This window comes from Trachypithecus francoisi, unplaced genomic scaffold (assembly GCF_009764315.1).
Source record: "Trachypithecus francoisi isolate TF-2019V2 unplaced genomic scaffold, Tfra_2.0 Lachesis_group0, whole genome shotgun sequence".
NCBI lineage: Eukaryota > Metazoa > Chordata > Mammalia > Primates > Cercopithecidae > Trachypithecus > Trachypithecus francoisi.
Window position 1 is genome coordinate 130,576,608 of NW_022681453.1, and position 24,225 is coordinate 130,600,832.

The 24,225-nt window shown below is 40.9% G+C and overlaps 1 protein-coding gene across 3 annotated transcripts in view; it reads right to left on the reverse strand.

Annotated features, from left to right (window-relative positions):
- Window positions 1-24,225, reverse strand: part of MCF2L2 (MCF.2 cell line derived transforming sequence-like 2) — a 252,757-nt gene that overhangs the window by 139,957 nt on the left and 88,575 nt on the right. For all 3 annotated transcript variants that reach the window (XM_033211822.1, XM_033211821.1, XM_033211820.1), the window contains exons 4-5: window positions 15,812-15,902; window positions 13,059-13,178 (exon numbers count right to left, since the gene is read on the reverse strand). In XM_033211822.1, coding sequence (XP_033067713.1) covers window positions 13,059-13,178; window positions 15,812-15,902 — 211 coding nt within the window. The remainder of the gene's footprint in view (window positions 1-13,058; window positions 13,179-15,811; window positions 15,903-24,225) is intronic.

Sequence of the window (24,225 nt, forward strand, 5' to 3'; positions counted from 1 at the left end):
GTCAGGCCTCACTTTATGTGAATTTTCAGTCAAAAGTTCCCAGGCTAAGGTATTTTCAGCCCCCAAAATCAAGTGTTGTGTTTTGGCCTGAAAGTCTACCACGAGAAACCCAATCAAAGGTGGTCGGGTAAATGTCAAAATCTAATTAGAATACAGGGAAACACACAGAGTAGGCATTGAAAAGACTCACTACACTAATGTGCCCCGATGAAGAATATTGATGTGCCCCTACTTTAGCTTGCACAGAGGGGATCTGGAGGTAACAGGGCGTTGGGGTTTATAAACTAGCAGTTCTGCTTATGAGCAAACACCCACACATGCAGAGAAAGCTGACGCATCCCAAATTGCCCCTTTCTATTCCTTGGTAGTAGTTCTGGCCTGGGTGTGGTTCTGGCTCACTCAGTGACTGTATCACACCCTCTACTCACTCCTAAGTGGGACAAGCACTCCTCCTCACGCCTATCTCTGAAACACATCTTTGAAACCTTTAACTGTGACATTATATTTTTTCACTCCCTGTTGATTATTTTGAAAATTAACTCTCGGTCGGAGGACATAAGAATATGGACTTTCTTCTATTATTATAAAGTATTAGTCAAGGAATGAATTCAGTTTGGAATGAGAATATAAATTAGAGCCCAGCCAGGTGCAGTGGTTTGCACTTGTAATCCCAGCTACTCAGGAGGCTGAGGCAGGAGGACTACTTGGGCGCAGGAATTTGAGGCTCCAATGAGCTGTGATCGCATCATTGCACTCCAGACTGGGTGATAAAGCGAGACCCCATCTCTTTAAAAAAAAAAAAAAAAAAATCGTGGCCTAAAGTCTACAGGTCAAAATTATGCAACAAAACTGATTTATTCTTTCAACAGATATAGATTGAACTACTAAAAAAAAGTGCCAGGTACTGAGGGATAATACTGTAAACAAGACAGATCCTGTTCTGGAGAGACTCAGGCTCCATGGGATTTGATTACTACCTATCACCACCTTAACCTTGTCAGGCCCCACGTCTGTGCTCCTCCACTTCTGAAAACAGTTCGGGGCTTTTAAAATTTATCTTTATAATATGAGAATGGATAAAAACCTGAATCTATCTGGGCCTTTTCCACCTAAAAATTTTAAACCACTTATGGGAGTTTTTAAAAGGTTTTTATTCTTTCCAAAATTAGAAATTTTAGGACAGGTCGTTAGAAATTATCAAGCTAAAAATGTACTTTGCTTCTTGGAATATGAGTTACTAGGATAATAATCGACATTTTAAAAAATACCCAATGTGGAACATTGTATTAGGCAAAAGTAACCTTGCACAGGGTCTGGAGTTTCAGAAACCTATCCTGCCAGGCTGCATATTTTCTGTACCATTAGGGAGGTGTGATATCCCACACTTGCCAAAACTCTGCTTTCTCATCTTAAGTTTTAGATGACCAAGAGGAATTTTAAGTTGAAAGCGAAAAGTGAAAATGAAAAACAAAGGATTATATTAGAAGAATCAATACTGTTAAGTATTGATCTGTAGAGTCAAAGCAATTCCATAATCAAAATCCCAGCCGACTTTTTATAGAAATTAACAAACTGATTCTAAAATTCATACAGAAATGGGAGGCCGAGACGGGCGCATCACGAGGTCAGGAGATCGAGACCATCCTGGCTAACAGGGTGAAACCCCGTCTCTACTAAAAAACACAAAAAACACTAGCTGGGCGGGTGGCGGGCGCCTGTAGTCCCAGCTACTCGGGAGGCTGAGGCAGGAGAATGGCGTGAACCCGGGAGGCGGAGCTTGCAGTGAGCTGAGATCTGGCCACTGCACTCCAGCCTGGGCGACAGAGCGAGACTCCGTCTCAAAAAAAAAAAGAGAGATATGCAAAAGACACAGAATAGGTAAAACAATTTTGTTTTTTTGTTTTTTTGTTTTTTTTGAGACGGAGTCTTGCTCTGTCGCCCAGGCTGGAGTGCAGTGGCCGGATCTCAGCTCACTGCAACCTCCGTCTCCCGGGTTCATGCCATTCTTGTAAAAGAGGAAAAAAGTTCGATGATTGACATAAGTTTTGTCAATTTCAAAACTTATAAAATTGCAGTAAAGAAGAGTGTGGTAATGGCAAAGGATGAACAAATAGATCAATGGAAAAAAAAATAGCAAGTCCTGATAGACCCACACAAATAGGATCAATTGATTTTTTTAAACTTTTTATCCTGTGAAGAGGCTGGGCACAGTGACTCACACCTGTAATCCCAGCACTTTGAGAGGCGGAGGCGGGCGGATCACCTGTGGTCAAGAGTTTGAGACTAGCCTGGCCAACATGGCAAAACCCCGTCTCTACTAAAAATACAAAAATTAGCCGGGCGTGGTGGTGGGCGCCTTTAATGCCAGCTGCTTGGGAGGCTGAGGCAGAAGAATTGCTTGAATTCGGGAAGCAGAGGTTGCAGTGAGCCAAGATTACACCATTGTACTCCAGCCTAGGCAATGAGAGTGAAACTCTGTCTCAAAAAACAAACAAACAAAACAAACCACAAACCTTTTTATCCTGCGAAGTAACTATAGATTCACAGGAAGTTGCAAAGATAATTATAGATTAATAGGAAGTTACAAAGGCAGTACAGAGAGGTCCTAGGCATCTTTCACCCTCAATGGTTACATCTTACATAATTACAGTATAATACCAAGACCAGGAATTTGATATGCTTATAATGTGTGTGTAGGTCTGTCATTTTCCCACATATGTTGTTTCCTGTACCCACCAGGACAAGCAAGATGCAAAACTGTCCATCGCCACAAAGACCTCCCTTGTGCCGCACCTTTCGGTCAACTCCCACCCCCAACATCCCTCCGTGAAATCCGGCAAACACTAATCTGACTTTTTTACAAAGGTGCAAAGGTAATTCAATGGAGAAATAATTCTATTTAGACAAATGGTGCTGAAACAACCGGACATTCATATGTAAAAATAAGAACCTTCATCCATACCTATGAAAGTAGTCAGAATCAAAACAGAGACACTAGTATTAAAAAATAAATAAATAGGCCGGGCGCAGTAGCTCACGCCTGTAATCCCAGCATTTTGGGAGGCTGAGGCGGGCAGATCACGAGGTCAGGAGTTCCAGACCAGCCTGACCAACATGGTAAAACCCTGTCTCTACTAAAAATACAAAAATTAGCAGGGCGTGGTGGCCCATGCCTGTAATCCCATCTACTCGGGAGGCTGAGCAGGAGAATCGCTTGAACCCAGGAGGCAGAGGTTGCAGTGAGCCAAGATTGCACCATTGCTCTCCAATCTGCGTGACAAGAGTCTAAAAAATAAATAAATAATAAACCTAACAAATAGGCCAGGGAAGACTGCAAAGAAAGGGTTCTCACACTTGTATGCCTGATAACAAAACTATCACAAAAGACTTCAAAAACCACAGCCTTGCACACAGGCCATTGCAACATTTAACTGCCTGTCCAATTTCCGATTGGCATCACTCTTGTTATTGATCTTTGTAGCCAGAAATAATGATCTCAAAACAATTATGTAATGCTCCTCAAGTTCCCTTTAAAAACCTTTGTCTCACTCTACCTTCCTGAATAAGCACATAGTTTACTGTGACACACATATTCCCATTTCAATGCCCTATTCCTGAATACATATTGTTTTCTTTTAGACAGCCTCTCCCTGTCTGTTATTTAGGCTGACATATCTCACATTTTATATGAAAATTAACTCAAAATGGATCATAGATGTAAACATGAAACATTAAACTTGGAAGAAAATGTAGAAGAAAACTGTGGTATAATAAGAAATTTATTTAGACTTTATCCCTGGTTCCTGGTACAGAGTTCCTAAAACTCTTATAATTTCTTAAGTGATAGGAGTATCTTTTGTTGTTTATAAGGAGCCCATTTGGTCACACCTGAGTTTACACTAATGAGGTGACTCAGGCTGGGAACACTACATAGCCGCTGGACAGAGCTGGTTTCCAGAAAAAAACAAGTGATTATAGTTTGGAATTTTCAGCCCCACTCACTGACCTTTAGGAAGGAGAGGATTAAGCTCTATAAAAATTCTAGAACAAGGAGATTTGAGGAGCTCCCAGGTTGGTGAATACACGAAGGTATTGGAAGGGTGGTATGCTGGAGAGAGCTGGGAAGCTCTGTGTACCCCACACACCTTGCCATATGCATCTCATTCATCTGGCTATTACTGAGTTGTATCCTTTATAATAAACCAGTAAACATAAGTAAAGTGTTTCCCTAAGTTCTATGAGTCATTTTAGCAAATTATAGAACACCAGGACGAGGCTGTCGGAACCCCCCGCAATCCATAGCTGGTAGGTCAGAAGTATAGGACGCTCAGACTTAAAATTAGCATTAGCATCTGAAGTGGGGACAGTCTTGAGGGAATAAGCCCTTAACTTGTGGGATCTGATGATAACTTCAGTGTCTGAATTGAGTTGTAGAACATCTGACTGGTGTCTAGACAGTTGGAGAACTGCTTGGTGTGCGGAAAAAAAAAAAAAAAAAAAGACCCACACATTAGGTGTCAGAAGTGTTGTCTGATTAGAGAAAGTGTTTTCTCAGAGAAATTTTTGGAGAAATCTTTGGGTTAGGCAAAGAGTTCTGTGATATCACACCAAAAGCATAACCCATAAAAGAAAAGCTGATAAATTGGACTTCATCCAATTAAACATTTGCTCTGCAAAAGACACTGTTTAGAGAACGAAAATCCAACCTAAAACCTCAGAGAAAATATTTGCAAGTCATATATCTGACAGTGACTTATATCCAGAACATATAAAGAACTCTCAAAACCCAACAATGAGAAAACAAAAACCCAATTAAAAAAGGGCAAAAGATTTGAACAGAAGCATCACCAAAGAACATACACAGATGGAAAACAAATACATGAAAAGAGACTCAATATCATGAATCATTAGGAAATAGCAAATTAAAACCACAGTGAGATACCACAACATGCCTACTAAATGACTAATTAGAAAAAATACCCTCGTTTTTGAAAAGGTGGTAAGAGTATGAAGTAGCTGGAATCCACATACATTGCTGGTGGGAATGCAAAATGATAGAGCCACTTTGCAAAAACGGTTTGGCAGTTTCTTTTTTTTTTTTTTTTTTTTGTAGACAGAGTCTCGCTCTGTCGCCCAGGCTGGAGTGCAGTGGCCGGATCTTCAGCTCACTGCAATCTCCGCCTCCCGGGTTCACACCATTCTCCTGCCTCAGCCTCCCGAGCAGCTGGGACTACAGGTGCCCGCCACCTCGCCCGGCTAGTTTTTTGTATTTTTAGTAGAGACGGGGTTTCACCGTGTTAGCCAGGATGGTCTCGATCTCCTGACCTTGTGATCCACCCGTCTCGGCCTCCCAAAGTGCTGGGATTACAGGCTTGAGCCACCGCGCCCGGCCGGCAGTTTTTTTTAAAGTTAAACATAAACCTACTCTGTGGCCCAGCAAAAACATGTATGTGAATGTTTATTGCAGCTTTATCTTTTTTTTTTTTTTTTGAGATGGCATCTTGCTCTGTCACCCAGGCTGGAGTGCAGTGGCGTGATCTCGGCTCACTGCAACCTCCACCTCAGCAATTCTCCTGCCTCAGCCTCCAAAGTAGCCGCGACTACAGCCACCCCTCACCATGCTCAGCTAATTTTTGTATTTTTAGTAGAGATGGGGTTTCACCAATTTGGCAGGCTGGTCTCAAACTCCTGACTCAAGTGATCCACCCACCTCAGCCTCCCAAAGTTTTGGGATTACAGGTGTGAGCCACCGTATTTGGCTGTAGCTTTATTCTTAATCACTAAAAACTAGAAACAACTCAAATGTTTTTTTCCTGGTGAATGGTGAATGGATAAACTGGCACTTCTACAATATGAGATAATATTCAGCAATGAAAGGAACGAACTATAGACATACCAAGCATCATGGATGAACCCCAGCTGTTTTATGCTACATGAAAGAAGTTAGACTCCAAGGCTACTCAGTACACACAGTCATGTGTCACTTAATGACAGATCAATTCTGAGAAAATCGCCATTAGGTAATTTCGTTGCTGCTTAGTCGTAAAGTGCACTTCCACAAACCCAGATGGTACAGCCTGCTACACGCCTGGGCTAACTGCCTGTACAGCATGTTACTGCACTGAATACTGTAGGCAAGTATAACAAAATGGGAAGTATTTCTGCATCTAAACATATCTAAACATAGAAAAGGGGCCAGGGGCGGTGGCTCATGTGTGTAATCCCAACACTTTGGGAAGCTGATACAGGAAGATCGTTTGAGCCCAGGAGTTTAAGGCCAGCATGGGCAATACAGGGAAACCCCTGCCTCTAGAAAAAATAAAAAAGTAAAAAAAAAAAAAAATCAGCTGGGCATGGTGGTACGCACCTGTAGTCCCAGCTACTCAAGAGGCTGAGGTGGGAGGATAGCTTGAGCCCCAGAGTTTGAGGTTACAGTGAGTCATGATCACACCACTGCACTCCTGCCCAGATGACAGACCAAGACCCTGTCTCAAAAAAAAAAAAAAAAAAAAGGGAGGCCGAGGTGGGCGGATCACTAGGTCAGGAGATCGAGACCATCCTGGCTAACACAGTGAAACCCCGTTTCTACTAAAAATACAAAAAGAAATTAGCCGGGCGTGGTGGCGGGTGCCTGTAGTCCCAGCTACTCGGGAGGCTAAGGCAGGAGAATGGCGTGAACCTGGAGGCGGAGCTTGCAGTGAGCTGAGATGAGGCCACTGGACTCCAGCCTGGGCGACACAGCGAGACTCCGTCTCAAAAAAAAAAAAAAAAAAAAAAATTTTTTTTAAAGTACAGTAAAAATACAGTTTTATAATTTTATGGGACCACCGTTGTGTATGTGGTCCATTGTTGACCAAAATGTTGTTATGCAGCACATGGAGGGAATTGCATTTGTATCACTCTCTGCCAAAAGGAAAACTATAAGGATGGAGAGCCAATCAGTGGCGGCCAGGGATTAGAGATGGGGAGAGGGGCTGGCTACAAAGCGGCACAGTGAGGAAGTTTTGCTTGGTGATGGGACCGTTCTGTATCTTGATTGTGGTGACTGAATAACGCCATGCATTTGTCAAACTTCAGAGAACTGTATACCAAAGAGAGTGAATTTTACCTGATGTAAATTTAAAAATTTCAAAAATAAACGAGAGGCAGTTTCCCAACATATTTTTTTCTTCTTTTAATCTTTACAGGATAGAAATTTTTAGAAAGTTTTTATATATTCTATATAGTGAAAAAAAAAGCAGAATAATTCTAATCATCAAACCCACAGGACACACTGAGCATGTAAAACTGGCCTTAAAACATTTTTTCTGTGTTTTCTTAGATTCTGTTTTTGTCTATCTGGCATCCTGTCATCACAGGTCAATTACATGAGCCACATTTTCTTATTTTCTGTACTCTTGAGGCTCCGGCATTTGTGGCCTCCATGATTAGGAAGAGACTGCCACGCCACCCCCACCCCAGGGCTAACCACTTCTTAGAGACTGCGAAGGGGTTAGCTGGGAGCAGGCCTTTCATATGCAAAACAGTCTCAAATCCAAATCCCCAACCACCGCCTTATCAAACTCTCACACACCAGGCCAATGTTCACCTTGCCCTAAGTCATCCCAGGGCCAGGTACCAAGTGACAAAGGGACAACCCTTATACCCCAAAGACTGCAGGAGTTATTCTAACTAGTCCATACTAAATCCTGCCTTGCTTTGCCTGCAGAAACTCCAGTAAACACTCTGGCCTAGACTTTCCTCTGCCTCCTTCTTCTGCCTCCTGACCAAAGCTTGGTGCTTCCCCAGTGGCCCATGTGGCATGAGGCGACCCCGACCTCTGGGACATGTGAATATTATAAACTTCTTCCTTCCAAATCTGTCTCTTCATGTGGCCCCACCAACTTTACCAAACTGCACAAGAAGCATTTCCTGTATTCTGACACAAACTCCATTTTAAGCAACCAGTTTCCACAATCATAGCCTCTTCAGGAGTTTTACAAGACTGCCTTGGTGACTTCACATTAACAGTTTTGTGGGGCTGCTATGAGTACAGCTGTTCCAGAATAGGGAAGTGCCTGGCCAGCAACAGGGACTCAGAAACCATCTACTGGGAGGCCAAGGTGGGAGGATGACTTGAGCCCAGGAGGTTGAGGCTGCAGTGAGTCCTGATGGTGCCACTGCACTCCAGCCTGGGTGACAGAGCAAGACACTGTCTCAAACAAAACGAAACAAAAACCAAAACCATTTACTACATCAAAGTACTTCGCCTCCATAGATAAAGGTAGAGGGAGGATGTCACTTGACTACAATTACATCCTTGGCCCACCTGATTCCTATACCAGTCAGGCAAAATAAACTCCTTTCCCCGCAACACGTGAAAATATAATTATCTATCTAGAAATGACCAGGAAGCTGTTATAATATAAGAGAGGCTAGGAAGCTACAAAGTAAAGTGCTAATATCACAACCACGTTTTAAAAATAAAGAAGACAAACCGACAGTTTGAACTGCCATTGAGAAGGCAACACGTATTTCGAAGTTAGATTTCATCAAGCTTGGTGACTTCAGACTCTGCTGTATCTGGAGCATCAGCGCTACCAGGGAGTGTGACCTTGTGCGTCAGGTGAAATGGTAACTTATGGGGTGAACTTGCATTAAAGAATGCCCTACTCAATGTACCCAGGGTTTGGGTGACTGAGAGCATTTTCAAAAGTTGATTTTAAGTTTAAAATCAAAAGCAGGACAGGTAGGGAATCAACCTACACTACCACAAATAGAGGTAGCGAAAGTCAGAGTATCGAGATAAAGTAGATGTTCAGTCCCTCCTAGGTAGAGATGCACCATGTGAAAAGGAGGGCATAAGTCACAAATGTATCTGTGTACATATGAGCATGCCTAGATCATATGTATAATATGTATAAAACACATGTGTTTTATGTGCAATCAGGGAAATATGCATGACGTTTGGTCAAATGCTCAGTTCCAATTCCAAACGTTTTTGAGTGGCAAGAAGAATTGATGACTCTTCATTTCTGAAGGGGAGGCACGAAGGGACTCATGAGGATGATGACAAGTCATTGGCTTCTTGTTGGTCTCCATCTCTTTCCAAACATCAACAGTTACTCAAGTTAGGAAAACTGAGCAAAGAACTCAGGCCTTACATTTTCCTTAAACATTCAAGTATTTAAAAAATGAGTACTTAAAATAGAATGGGAAATTCATTTTGAGTTTGGCTAATCCCCAAAGTAGAAAAGAAAGGATTTTCAGAAATCTGATTATTAATATAAGACAGAACCCAAACAAGGAAAATAAGAGTGGGAAAGGAGAGAGAAAAATGAGAAAAATTCCTTGTCTAAGATGGCAAGTCTTCACTGAGATGGGTTAACCATTCTTTCAGAGTAATTTTATTTATTTATTTATTTATTTATTTATTTATTTATTTATTTATTGAGACAGGCTCTTGCTCTGTCGCCCAGGTTGGAGTGCAGTGGTACGATCTTGGCTCACTGCAACCTCTGCCTCCTTGGGTTCAAGCGATTCTCCTGCCTCAGCACCCCCAAGTAGCTGGGACTACAGGTGCGTGCCACCATGCCCGACTAATTTTTGTATTTTTAGTAGAGACAGGGTTTTGCTACGTTGGCCAGACTGGTCTTGGACTCCTGACCTCAGATGATCCGCCCACCTCAGCCGCCCAAAATGTTGGGATTATAGGCGTGAGCCATCGTGTCCGGCCCTCTTTCAGAGTAATTTTAATTAAAGCTATTTTTTGTTAATTTTGAATAGATAATATTTATAGATAGCAATACATTTGAACAGAAAAAGTCTATCTAAATAGAAAAATCCTCCCTCTTCCCACTTACCCCCAGCCATCTAGGTGGAGATCCAGAAGGCAACCAGTTTAACCAGCTTCTTGTATATCTTGTATATCCTTCTCAAGATGATCTATGCACAATCATATATATGGCTCTCTTATTTTATCCAAATGGGAATCTACTGGATATACTGTTCTCCCCTTGACTTAAATACACATCTTACATGGACTGAAATTTAAGGTATCAGTATGAACTTGTGATTTCTAGAATATTTGTAATTACAAATATGTACATGTATATGTGCATATACATGCATATATTTACAGCTGCTGTCTGCTGAAAGAGCCTATAAACAAAGATATCAAGTAGTAATAGCACATCTTGCATCCAGATCTTGGACTCTAATACTTTTCAACACCAAAAGGAACCAGGGCTCTTGAGAGAAATGGCCGGTAACAAAGCTGGATCAGAGCATGCCTGAGGCCTAGATGATCACATTAGGCCAGAAAGTAAGGAAGTGCCAAAAAAAACATGATAGGGACATGTCACAAGGACACAAGAGTCAGCTTGAAGGGGTTCCCACTGGCCAAATCTGGGACAGCTGGAGCACCACAATATTTGACAGCAGCAAAGAATTACAAACCACTGAAAAACTAAGAATCCAAAACTATAATATACAAATAGGGGAGAAGGGAAAGCTGTAGCTTACAGTAAAATACCAACTTCTGATTAGTAAATGATGAGAGTGCTGGAGTTGAAAAACCATTATTTTGTAACCAATAAATAAAGGTTGTTTCAGGCAAGAATCTTCAATGGATATTAAAGAGAGATTGGACTTTTTAGAGGAGTAGATATTTGCATGATCTTAAAGTGTCTCTGCAAAGATTAGTAGTTGCGAGGGGAAGAATCTATTTAATATTTGGGAAAGTGGACAACACTTTGACTAGGGGATCAAAATTCACATCACCAATAGGAGACAGATGAGCACCGTGGGCTTCCAGGCAATACTCCGAGAAGGACATGTATCACTTAAGTAGCATAAAAGACGAAGAAAGGGCTGGGTGCAGTGGCTCACGCTTGTAATCCCAGCATTTTGGGAGGCCAAGGTGGTTGGATCACCTGAGGTCAGGAGTTCGAGACCAGGCTGGCCAACATAGTGAAACCCCATCTCCACTAAAAAAAAATACAAAAATTATCCAGGCGTAATGGCAGGCGCCTGTAATCCCAGCTACCCAGGAGGCTGAGGCAGGAGAATCACTTGATCTCGGGTGGCAGAGGTTGCAGTGAGCCAAGATCACGCCATTGCACTCCAGCCTGGGCAACAGAGCGAAACTCCATCTCAAAAAAAAAAGATATGGAACACTTCCTAGAAAGTTCCTTTTGTCTCCTTCCAACTAGTCTCCACCACCCTCATCCCTAACAGCAGCCACTGTTTTGATTTTCTATCACAACATAGTTTTGCCTATTCTTGAACCTTTTCTAAAAGGAATCATAATCATACTGCTTAGTGTCTAGCTTCTTTCTCTCAAGAGAATATGTTTGAAATGTATCCATGTTGTTGAACGTATCAGTACTTCACTCCTTTTTATTGCTTAATAGTATTACATTATATAAATGTGCCACAACTTATATATACTTTTCCGTTGACCAGCTGATGGACATTCCTGTGTATGTCTTTTTGTGAATTTGTGTTTTCATTTCTCCTGGTTGGGTCATAGGTTAGGTGTATGTTTACTTTTAAAGAAACTATCAGTCAGGCACAGTGGCTCACGCCTGTAATCCTAGCACTTTGGGAGGCTGAAGCGGGTGGTTTACTTGAGGTCAGAAGTTCAAGACCGGCCTGGCCAACATGGTAAAACCACATCTCTACTGAAAACACAAAAATTAGCTGGGCGTGGTGATGGGCACCTGTAATCCCAGCTACTTGGGAGGCTGAGGCAGGAGAATGACTTGAACGCAGGAGGTGGAGGTTGCAGTGAGCTGAAATTGCGCCACAGCACTCCAGCCTGGGCAACAGAGCAAGACTCCACCTCAAAAAAAAAGCAGAAGAAAAAAGAAACTCTCAGCTGTTTCCATTGTGGTTGTACCGTAACTTACCACTTTTATTGGCTACAAAGTATTTCACTGATTGGGTAGATAATTATTTATTTAACCAGTCCCCTACTGTCAAGCATTAAGTTATTCTCAATCTTTTACCTTTATACACAGCTTAATAATGAACATTGCTGTCTAAGCAGCTTTGTCCAGATGTGTGAAAATATCTATAGAATAACTTTACAGGTGGGTGAAAGAGGGTGTACATTTGAATTTTCTATAAATACTGATAATTAGTCCTTCACATTGCTCATTACCAACTCCATTCCTACCAGCAAAATATAAGAGTGCTTGTTTTCTCATATCTGTTTGCCAAAGTTATAGGTAAAATTTTGAATCTTCTAGTTTTGTTTTTTTCTTCTGAGAATCACAATGTTGACTTTTTACTTTAGTTTCCTGTATTTATGTCACCCCTATATTTCAGATCTGTGTTTTGTTTCACCTGTACAATTTAGCTTCTTCACAAGTCCCTTTCTATCATTTTAGACACCACCTTCAGACGAATTTTACCATGTCACTCACTCCCCAGCTAGAAAACCTTCCCTGGCACCTGGTGTGGTGGCTCACGCCTGTAATCCCAACACTTTGGGAAACTGAGGTGGGTGGATCACTTGAGGTCAGGAGCTCAAGACCAGCCTGACCAACATGGTAAAACCCCGTCTCTACTAAAAATACAAAAATTAGCCAAGCGTGGTAGCGCATGCCTGTCATCCCAGCTACTAGAGAGGCTGAGGCAGGAGAATCACTTGAATCCAGGAGGTGGAGGTTATGGTGAGCTGAGATTGCGTCATTGTACTCCAGCCCAGGTGACAAGAGAGAAACTCTGTCTCAAAAAAAAAAAAGAAAAAAGAAAACCTTCCCTGGATCCCCACTGTCTACTGAATAAAATCCAAACCCTGCATCCTCACACTGAAGATCTAGTCCATGTTTCTTACTCTTTCCTCCAAAAAATTACTGTTTACCTGTTCCAACAAAAATGAAGCTTCCCATGGGCCTCCGTCCAGTGTGTACTTCCCACCTTTATGCCTTCACACATATGGTTCCCTCAGCCCAGAAAACGCTTTTCTCCCTCTCTACCTGTTGAATCTTACCTTGCCCAGAAACCCTGCCCAAATACCATCTTCACCAGATGCCCTAACCAAATGAGACAAGATGAAAGGTCAAGCTTACCGGCACTTTCTTTTTCAATTCATTTCGATAGTATTTAATGCCAATGTCAGTAAACGTCCTCTGGATAAAGCGAGATGGACGAAGGATGAATATAAGCTGTAAGTTTCCTGGAAATGCCACCTGCAAGCATCAGGAAAAGTGTCAGGAGGAGACAGAAAATGTCATACCCATTACCAGGGTCTACGTTGGTCTCCCCTTACCTAAGATCAAGACCACTGAAGGAAAAGTTAAAATGAATGCCATGACGTAAATCTCACTAGATTTCAGGGCTGAAAGAGACCTTAGATGTCAGATAAGCGTAACCCCTCCTGAAAAACCAAAGCTAACCAAACGAGCAAGCAAAAATGTTTTCTGATTGTAAAAATGATTCATATTATTTATAGAAAAATTGGAAAATTAATAAAAGTATACATTAGAAAGTGAAAACTCACCCATGGGTTTTCACAGCCATACTTAATATTTCCATCTGTTTACTTATAGGATGTTTTCTTTGTTTAAATATCTTTATCATGGCTCATATTATTAAAATATTTTGTAACTGGCCTTTTCACTTAATGTTATACCACAGGCTTTTATTCCTGTTATTAATAAATTCTTTGGAAATACTATTTTTTATGGGTGTTCAGTTTATTTAACCAATCCCTTATTGTTAATCATTTAGGCTTTTTGATAATTTTATTATTGTAAATAATACTGAAATGAACATCTTTATCCACATCTTGGAATATTTTCTGAGGCTAGAATCGTCGAATAATTACTGAATCAAAGAGTTAGTATTTTAAGTATTCTTGATGTATATTATTGCTAAGTTGCTTTCAGAAAGTATTGCCCTCATCTTAAGGCAAGGTTCTGAGCAATGAGATAGCCCAGGTTCATGTAATTGCTTAGGGGCAAACTTAGGAATCCAGGTCTCCATGGGAACTGCCATGGCTTTCCATTCTTCCAGTGGTTCCCCCAAAGCAACCTCCTATGGGGTTTTGTTTTTTTTTTTTAAATCTAAATCAAGTCTTTACTCCAGACTATTTTGATTCACTAGGACTGGGATGAAATCTAGGTATCAGTATTTCCAACAAGCACGTGAAGAGGTTCTGGCCGGTAGACAGATTTGGGGATTCCTGCACTATAGCATGTTTTACATATAAAATGATCAATGTAATTCTGGAACAAATTAGGCTCAGATATTAGATTACTCATGTATTATGTATGGACCCTGGAAAGCTAGAACTCTCTAGAGGCCAGACTGGAATAGTCATGGGCATCAATCATGGCTGCAGTTATCCCAAAGATAAATCCTATATCCAAAACTAAACTAAAGGGAGAAAACAATCCATGCAGTGATGGGAGGACTCCCTTCCCCATCTTTAAATGCAAGCTCCTAACAGAAGAACCTCATGCTTTGTTGTCCCAAGATGGAAAGTATTGGCTGAGGCATAATTTGTGAATTTGGATGAGGCTCTAGAGCAATCTGACAGGGACTCCGTGTGTGTGCATGTTTGCGTGTGTGACTCCCTCTGCAAGCAGGTTTAAGTGAGGTTTCAAATGTTCTTCTCCTGTCCTGCTTTACCACACTACCACATCCATCCTCTTTAGCCAGTCCCAACTGCCCCAGAGGGGCTATGCTCAGGTAAAAATGTTGACTTAGCTGGCCCTAAGGTGTCTCTGCTTGTGGCAGAGTTCAAAAGTCTGAGGTCTCTACAGAGGAAGGACACATCTACTTGCTGAAAGACAACAAATAGGGTTCAAAAGCAGACTATAAGCAAAAGGAGGCCAATCCAAGGTGATATAATTTAATCCAAATGCAAGCACACCTCCCACCATGCTACTTAAATATCATTGGATCTGTTTTTGCCATTGTCTTTCTAATATATGAATAAATAATTTGGCTAGGTACAGTGGCTCAAACCTATAATCCCAACACTTTGGGAGGCCGAGGTGGGCAGATCACTTGAGGTCAGGAGTTCGAGACCAGCCTGGCCAACATGGTGAAACCCCGTCTCTACTAAAAATACAAAAACTAGCCAAGCGTGGTGGTGCATGCCTGTAATCCCAGCTACTTGGGAGGCTGAGCCAGGAGAATCACTTGAACCCGGGAAGCAGAGGTTGCAGTCAGCTGAGATCGTGCCACTGCACTCCAGCCTGGTTGACACAGTGACACACTGTCTTAATAATAATAATAATAATACTGAAATAAAGACTGTCTTAAATTGAATTGCCCCCAAAGCAAATCCTTGGACAAGGATTGGTTCAGGTATTTTGTCGGGGAAGTGATTCCAGGAAGCTCGAATGAGGGAATGCTAAGGAAGACAACAATGAATAGAGTGGCAATGTCTCAATGAGGTGGTTACTACTGTAGGCAAAGGGGGCTGAGACTCTCTGCGATACTGTGTGGAACACACCTCAGAATTGCCCCACTGTGGGTCTGGAAGCTGGGGTGTTTATCTACCAAATCCTCTAACTCAATGGTCGCAGGTTACCCCTGGGGCATTAACTTTCCAGTACTCCCCACCTGCCCCTCTTCAGTGACCAGAGAAGTCAGTAGGTAGAGAGCCTTAGGAAGTCTTTGACATGCTCAGAATTGTGTGCAGGTGACCTGCAGATGGCAGAGGAGATAGGGATGTGACAAAACAGCACCTGTTACAAAGACCTTCCCAAAATTTGACATAAAATAATTGCCTTTTCACTAGGACTTTGATATGAAATAGTTAAACAGACAATTTAAATGACTTTTATAATAAAAGCACAAAAATATTTACGGCTATTCGTGTCAAGGACGCCTTTACAGAGCTCCACTTGTCTCTTCGTCTGTCGATAACAACAACGAATCCAATGCTGGCAGCCTCCACACTGCAAAGAAGGGTGGTCAGTGTCAGAGATTAGACCCATATGCTCCATGTGGCTCCCACAGCAGAAAACACCCTGGAGCCTCCACAGTACTCCAGGCTCACCGTGTAAACAGCCTGCACAGCACAACCAACTCCCTCTCCCAGTCTGAGCCTGGGAATCTTAACAAAATAGATACTTTGTCTATCAGATCCACTCAAGGACTGCCTTTCTGGCTGGCAAATGCATGAAACACCAAAGGAACACATGTGTTCAAGCCCAAAGGAATATGCACGTGTCAGGTGAGCATCACATATCCCCAGTGTAGGCAGAGGACCTCGAGGTTGAGCTCTGCCATCCTTCCACTCCCAAAGCAAACATTCATAGAGCTATCAGTACAGTAACATGCTCAGCTATGAGGCTCGAGAGCAATCTGAGAGGGAGTAAAGAGAGAGATGTTCGGAATTAATACATGTCAGTGGGAAAAGCAACCCTGTCGCAGTGCCTGGCTATAAATAGGTCAAGACACCATATGCTTGAGAAGACATCATTATCACTAAGACCAAAAGGAAGCTGTTTGGTCCCCTCTCAAGCCCTCATGAAATTCTCACAGAATCCTTCGAAAGTAGAATTCTAAAAGTGAAAACATTTTTCTTATCTCCTTTGGGAAGAAGAATGGTACAGAGAAAAGAGCAAGGGCTTTGGAGCCTGATTCAAACCCTAGTGTTGCCACTTACTAGCAGTGACTTACTAGCAGAGTTCACCTAACTCTGCTAAAATTCGGTGCTCTTCTCTGTAAAATGAGAATCATATTACCAGTAATGAGATGGTTAAAAGCATAGATTCTGGAACCAACTTGACTAGATTTGAATTCTGAATTCTATTTATATATTGTGTGTGCTTTAGAGGGGTTGAGTGGTAGTTACTTAACCCCTGTAGTTTCTTGGACTCTTCGTTTGTAAAGCAGAAATAATAAAATAGTATCTATCTATGAGGTTGATGTGAGGATTAAATGTGTGTGTGTGTATGTGTGTGTGTGTGTGTGTACACATATATGTACAAACATGCAAAATGCTCAGAACAATGCCTGACACTTGGTAATACTGTATAAGAACTAGCTATTATTCTTTCTTTCTTTTCTCTACTTCTGTTATGTCTTATGTGCTTCTCACAGAGATAAAAAGAGATATAGTATATGATAAGTAGTTGGCCTATAGTAAACCTTCAATAACTCTCTAATATTGGGTGAAAGGTGGGCTGTACCCTACAAAAGTGTGTACATGTGAATGAGGCCGAAGGTCTAAGCAAAACCTGCAAGAAAACATAAGTAGCTAATCTCAGTTAAGCATCACTGGGTTAATCGATTCTCATAGCCCCATACTGACCCAGGTTATCTTGCTGAAAATTCATTTTAAAAATGAAAGTGAAATAAGGACATTTCCAGGCAATTAGAGGTGAGAGAATTTACTGTCATTAGACACACACTTGAAGAAATATAGATTCAGCTGATGTTTAGGAAGACTTTCACTCCTACCAAAAACAAACAAAACACTGGTAAAGTTAAAAGCTCATATTTTTCCTTAAACATGGGAGAACTCTGAAGACAAAGAAATATACATGAACAAATTCCAGAGAGACTTAAAACCTTCCATAGAGAGCAAATACTAGAGGAGACCTTTACATAAAGTGGTGGTTGCCTATTCTGGGAATAGGCAGGCAAATGAATGACTCTGAAGGGAAATAATCTAACATGATAACTTGATTTTCTTTTTTTTTTTTTGAGACGGAGTCTCACTTTGTCACCCAGGCTGGAGTGCAGTGGCACCATCTTGGCTCACTGCAACCTCTACCGCCCCGGTGCAAGTGATTCTCCTGCCTCAGCTTCCTGAGTAGCTGGGATTACAGGCATGCACCACCACACCCGGCTAATTTTTCTATTTTTAGTAGAGACAGGTTTCACCATGTTGTTTAGGCTAGTCTCAATCTCCTGACCTCAGGCAATCCACCCACCTCAGCCTGCCAAAGTGCAGGGATTACAGGCGTGAGCCACAGCGCCCGGCCCAACATAGTAACTTGAATCTGCAAGAAGGAATGAAGAGTTATGTAAACGTTAAATATGTGAATATTTAGTGTATACATAGTATTATCAACTATTTTTTTTATTTCTCTGAAGACCACTGACTAATCAAAGTAAAAGTAACAAAGTATTATTATTAAAATAAATGACGTCACAACAATAGCATGAAGAATGGAATGGAATAAGTAAAATTACTTTTACTTACTATTAGCCAGGTGCAGTAGCTCACACCTGTAATCCCAGCAACTTAGGAGGCCAAGGCGGGAGGATCGCTTGGGCTCAGGAGTTCAAGGCCAGCCTGAGCAATATAGCAAGACACTATCTCTACTAAAATTTAAAAAATTAGCCAGGCATGGTGGCATGTACCCATAGTCTCAGTTCCTCAGTAGGCTGTTGTGGGAGGATTGCTTGAGCCCAACAGATAGACTGGGCTCAAAACAAAAACAAAAACAAAACCCCCAAAAAACAAAGTACTATTAAAACTAGTATTGGGTGAAATTATACTATTTATATTGTATATAAAGTGGTATGAAATTAATCCTAGGTAGAATGTGCTAATTTAAAAACACATACTGTGACATTAGGAAATAATTGCTAAAAACTCAATAAAGGAGATAAACAGAATACTGAAAATATTTGAATAATTCAAAAGAAGGCAGGAAAGGAGAAATAAGGGAATAAGTCAGAGATGGGCAGATTAAAACCCAACCATCTTAATAATGACATTAATTGGAAATGGCCTATACCACTCCATTTAAAATGCAAATAGCCACTGCAAAAACATACCAAAATGTAACGACCATCGACACTACGAAGAAACTGCATCAACTAATGTGCAAAATAACCAGCTAGCATCAGAATGACAGGATCAAATTCACACATAACAATATTAACCTTAAACATAAATGGGCTAAATGCCCCAATTAAAAGACACAGACTGGCAAATTGGATACAAAGTCAAGACCCATTGGTGTGCTGTATTCAGTACACCCATCTCAGGTGCAAAGACACACATAGGCTCAAAATAAAGGGATGGAGTAATATTTACCACGCAAATGGAAAGAAAAAAAAGGCAGGGGTTGCAATCCTAGTCTCTGATAAAACAGACTTTAAACCAACTAAGATCAAAAAAGACAAAGAAGGGCATTGCATAATGGTAAAGGGATCAATGCAACAAGAAGAGCTAACTATCCTAAATATATATGCACCCAATACAGGTACACCCAGATTCATAAAGCAAGTCCTTAGAGACTTACAAAGAGACTTAGACTCCCAAACAATAATACTGAGAGGCTTTAACACCCCACTGTCAATATTAGACGGAGACAGAAAATTAACAAGGATATTCAGACTTGAACTCAGCTCTGGACCAAGCAGACCTAACAGACATCTACAGAACTCTCCACTCCAAATCAACAGAATATACATTCTTCTCAGCACCACATAGCACTTATTCTAAAATTGACCACATAATTGGAAGTAGAACACTCCTCAGCAAATGTAAAAGAATGGAAATCATAACAAATAGTCTCTCACACCACAGTGCAATCAAATTAGAACTCAGGATTAAGAAACTCACTCAAAACTGCACAACTACATGGAATTTGAACAACCTGCTCCTGAATGACTATTGGGTACATAAAGAAATGAAGGCAGAAAAAAATTAGTTCTTTGAAACCAATGAGAACAAAGACACGATGTACCAGAATCTCTGGGACACATTTAAAGCAGTATTTAGAGGGAAATTTGTAGCATTAAATGCCCACACGAGAAAGCAGGAAAGATATAAAATCAACACCCTAACATCGCAATTAAAAGAACTAGAGAAGCAAGAGCAAACAAATTCAAAAGTTAGCAGAAGACAAGAAATAACTAAGATCAGAGCAGAACTGAAGGAGATAGAGACCTGAAGAACCCTTCAAAAAATCAATGAACCCAGAAGTTGGTTTTGTGAAAAGATTAACAAAATAGATAGACTGCTAGCCAGACTAATAAAGAAGAAAAGAGAGAAGAATCAAGTAGACACAATAAAAAGTAATAAAGGGGATATCACCACTGATCCCACAGAAATACAAACTACCATCAGAGAATATTATAAACAACTCTATGCAAATAAACTAGAAAGTCTAGAAGAAATGGATAAATTCCTGTACACAAACACCCTCCCAAGACTAAACCAGGAAGAAGTCGAATCCCTGAATAGACGAATAACAAGCTCCGAAATTGAGGCAGTAATTAATAGCCTACCAACCAAAAAAAGCCCAGGACCAGATAGATTCACAGCCGAATTCTACCAAAGGCACAAGGAGGAACTGGTACCATTCCTTCTGAAACTATTCCAAACAATAGAAAAAGAGGGACTCTTCCCTAGATCATTTTATGAGGCCAGCATCATCCTGATACCAAAATCTGGCAGAGACACAACAAAAAAAGAAAATTTCAGGCCAATATCCCTGATGAACATCAATGTAAAAATCCTCAATAAAACACTGGCAAACAAAATCCAGCAGCACATCAAAAAGCTTATCCACCACAATCAAGTCGGCTTCATCCCTGGGATGCGTTCAACATATACAAATCAATAAATGTAATCCATTGCATAAACAGAACCAAAGACAAAAACCATGATTATCTCAATAGATGCAGAAAAGGCCTTCAATAAAATTCAATACCCTTCATGCTAAAAACACTCAATAAACTAGGTATTGATGGAACATATCTCAAAACAATAAGAGCTATTTATGACAGACCCACAGCCAATATCATTCTGAATGGGCAAAGCTGGAAGCATTCCCTTTGAAAACCGGCACAAGACAAGGATGCCCTCTCTCACCACTCCTATTCAACATAGTATTGGAAGTTCTGGCCAGGGCAATGAGGCAAGAGAAAGAAATACAGTGTATTCAAGTAGGAAGAGAGGACAACAAATTATCTCTGTTTGCAGATGACATGATTGTATATTTAGAAAACTCCATCATCTCTGCCCAAAAGCTCCTTAAGCTGATAAGCAACTTCAGCAAAGTCTCAGGATACAAAATCAGTGTGCAAAAATCATAAGCATTTCTATTCACCAATAATAGACAGAGAGCCAAATCACAAGTGAACTCCCATTCACAATTGCTACAAAGAGAATAAAGCACCTAGAAATACAATGTATAAGGGATGTGAAGGACCTCTTCAAGGAGAACTACAAACCACTGCTCAAGGAAATAAGAGAGGACACAAAAAAATGGAAAAACATTCTATGCTCATGGATAGGAAGACTCAATATCATGAAAGTGGCCATTCTGCCCAAAGTAATTTATAGATTCTATAAATTATAGATTCTATTCCCATCAAGCTACCATTGACTTTCTTTTTTTTTTTTTTTGAGATGGAGTCTCGCTCTGTCACCCAGGCTAGAGTGCAGTGGCTGGATCTCAGCTCACTGCAAGCTCCACCTCCCGGGTTTACGCCATTCTCCTGGCTCAGCCTCCCAAGTAGCTGGGACTACAGGGGCCCACCACCACGCCCGGCTAGTTTTTTGTATTTTTTTAGTAGAGACGGGGTTTCACTGTGTTAGCCAGGATGGTCTCGATCTCCTGACCTCATGATCTGCCCATCTTGGCCTCCCAAAGTGCTGGGATTACAGGTTTGAGCCACCGCGCCCGGCCTGACTTTCTTCACAGAATTAGAAAAAAACTACTTTAAATTTCATATGGAACCAAAAAAGAGCCCATATAGCTAAGACAATCCTAGCCAAAACAAAGTTGAAGGCATCATGCTACCTGACTTCAAACTATATTACAAGGCTACAGTAACCAAAACAGCATGGTACTAGTACTAAAATAGATATATAGACCAATGGAACAGAACAGAGGCCTCAGAAATAACGCTACACATCTACAACCATCTGATCTTTGACAAACCTGATAAAAACAAAGCAATGGGGAAAGGATTCTCTATTTAATAAATGGTGTTGAGAAAACTAGCTAGTCATATGCAGAAAACTGAAACTGGACCCCTTCCTTATGCCTTATACAAAAAAAAACCCAAGGTGGATTAAAGGCTTAAACATAAGACCTAAAACCATAAAAACCCTAGAAGAAAACCTAGGCAATGCCATTCAGGTCATAGGCATGGCAAAGTCTTCAAAAGCAATTGCAACAAAAGCCAAAATTGACAAATGGGATCTAATTAAACTAAACAGCTTCAGCACAGCAAAAGAAACTACCATCAGAGTGAACAGGCAACCCACAGAATGGGAGAAAATTTTTGCAATCTATCCATCTGACAAAGGGCTAATATCCAGAATCTACAAGGAACTTAAACAAATTTACAAGAAAAAAACAACCGCATCAAAAAGTGGGTGAAGGATATGAACAGACACTTCTCAAAAGAAGACATTTATGTGGCCAACAAACATATGAAAAAACGCTAACCATCACTGGTCATTAGAGAAATGCAAATCAAAACCACAATGAGATACCATCTCACACCAGTTAGAATGGCAATCATTAAAAAGTCAGGAAACAGCAGATGCTGGAGAGGATGTGGAGAAATAGGAACGCTTTTACACTGTTGGTAGGAGTGTAAATTTGTTCAACCATTGTGGAAGACAGTGTGGCAACTCCTCAAGAATCTAGAACCAGAGGCTGGGCGCAGTGGCTCAAGCCTGTAATCTCAGCACTTTGGGAGGCCGAGACGGGTGGATCACCAGGTCAGGAGATCGAGACCATCCTGGCTAACACCGTGAAACCCTGTCTCTACTAAAAAATACAAAAAACTAGCCGGGCGAGGTGGCGGGCGCCTGTAGTCCCAGCTACTCGGGAGGCTGAGCCAGGAGAATGGCGTAAACCTGGGAGGCGGAGCTTGCAGTGAGCTGAGATCCGGCCACTGCACTCCAGCCTGGGCGATAGAGCGAGACTCCATCTCAAAAAAAAAAAAAAGAATCTAGAACCAGAAATACCATTTGACCTAGCAATCCCATTACTGGGTATACACCCAAAGGATTATAAATCATTCTACTATAAAGACACATGCACACATATGTTTACTGCAGCACTGTTTACAATAGTAAAGATTTGGAACCAACTGAAATGCCCATCAATGATAGACTGGATAAAGAAAACGTGGTACATATACACCATAGAACACTATGCAGCCATGAAAAAGAATGAGTTCATGTCCCTTGCAAGGACATGGATGAAGCTGGAAACCATCATTCTCAGCAAATTAACACAGGAACAGAAAACCAAACACTGCATGTTCTCACTCATAAATGGGAGTTGAACAATGAGAGCACATGGACACAGGGAGGGAAACATCACACAGTAGGACCTGTCAGCAGGTGTGGGGGGTGAGGAGAGGGAGAGAATTAGGACATATATCTAGTGTAGATGATGGGCTGATGCGTGCAGCAAACCACCATGGCACATGTATACCTATGGAAAAAACCTGCTCGTTCTGCACGTGTATCCCAAAACTTAAAGTATAATAAATAAATATTTAAAAAGGCAAATAGAGACAGAGTAAATACACTGCTTACAAAAAATACACTTTTGTGTATGAGGACAGAGTTAGATTGAAAGAAAAGGGTAGTAAAACATACACCATGCTATCACTAGTCATAAGAAAGCCAATGTGGCTATGTTAATATTTTTCAAAGCAGTATTTATGACAAGGAGTATTGGCAGAGATAAATTATTCATAAATATAAAAGGGCTGATTTATCAGGAACACATAAAAATCCTAAATGTCTAAGCGTGCAATAACATTGCCCCAAAGACACTAAGCAAAAATGGGTAGAACTAAAAGAAAAACAGATAAATCCACAAAGTTTGAGATTCTAGTATTCCTCTCTCAGTAACTGATAGAACAAGCAGTCAAAAATTAGTAAGAACATAGACCTGACTTGGAAGAACGCAACATCTAGCAATGCAGGAGATATTCTTTTCAAATGCTCATGGAATGTTTAACAAAATAGACCATTGTCTGGGTCATAAAGCAAGTATCAACAATTTTTTTTTTTTTTTTTTTTTGACGAGAACGAGACATTTATTTCAAGATTTCAGGGGAGGCCACCAGGAGTCTAAGGCTAGGTCCCAGAAGAGAGACAGCAGGGTGAGCTGGGAGCCCTGGATTCAAGCTCTGGCCTGCTGTTTCTGTGTGCCACATCTCAGGACAGGTCATGCATCCTTTTGAGTCTCTTTTATTATTATTATTATTATTATTATACCTTAAGTTCTAGGGTACATGTGCACAACGTGCAGGTTTGTTACATATGTATAC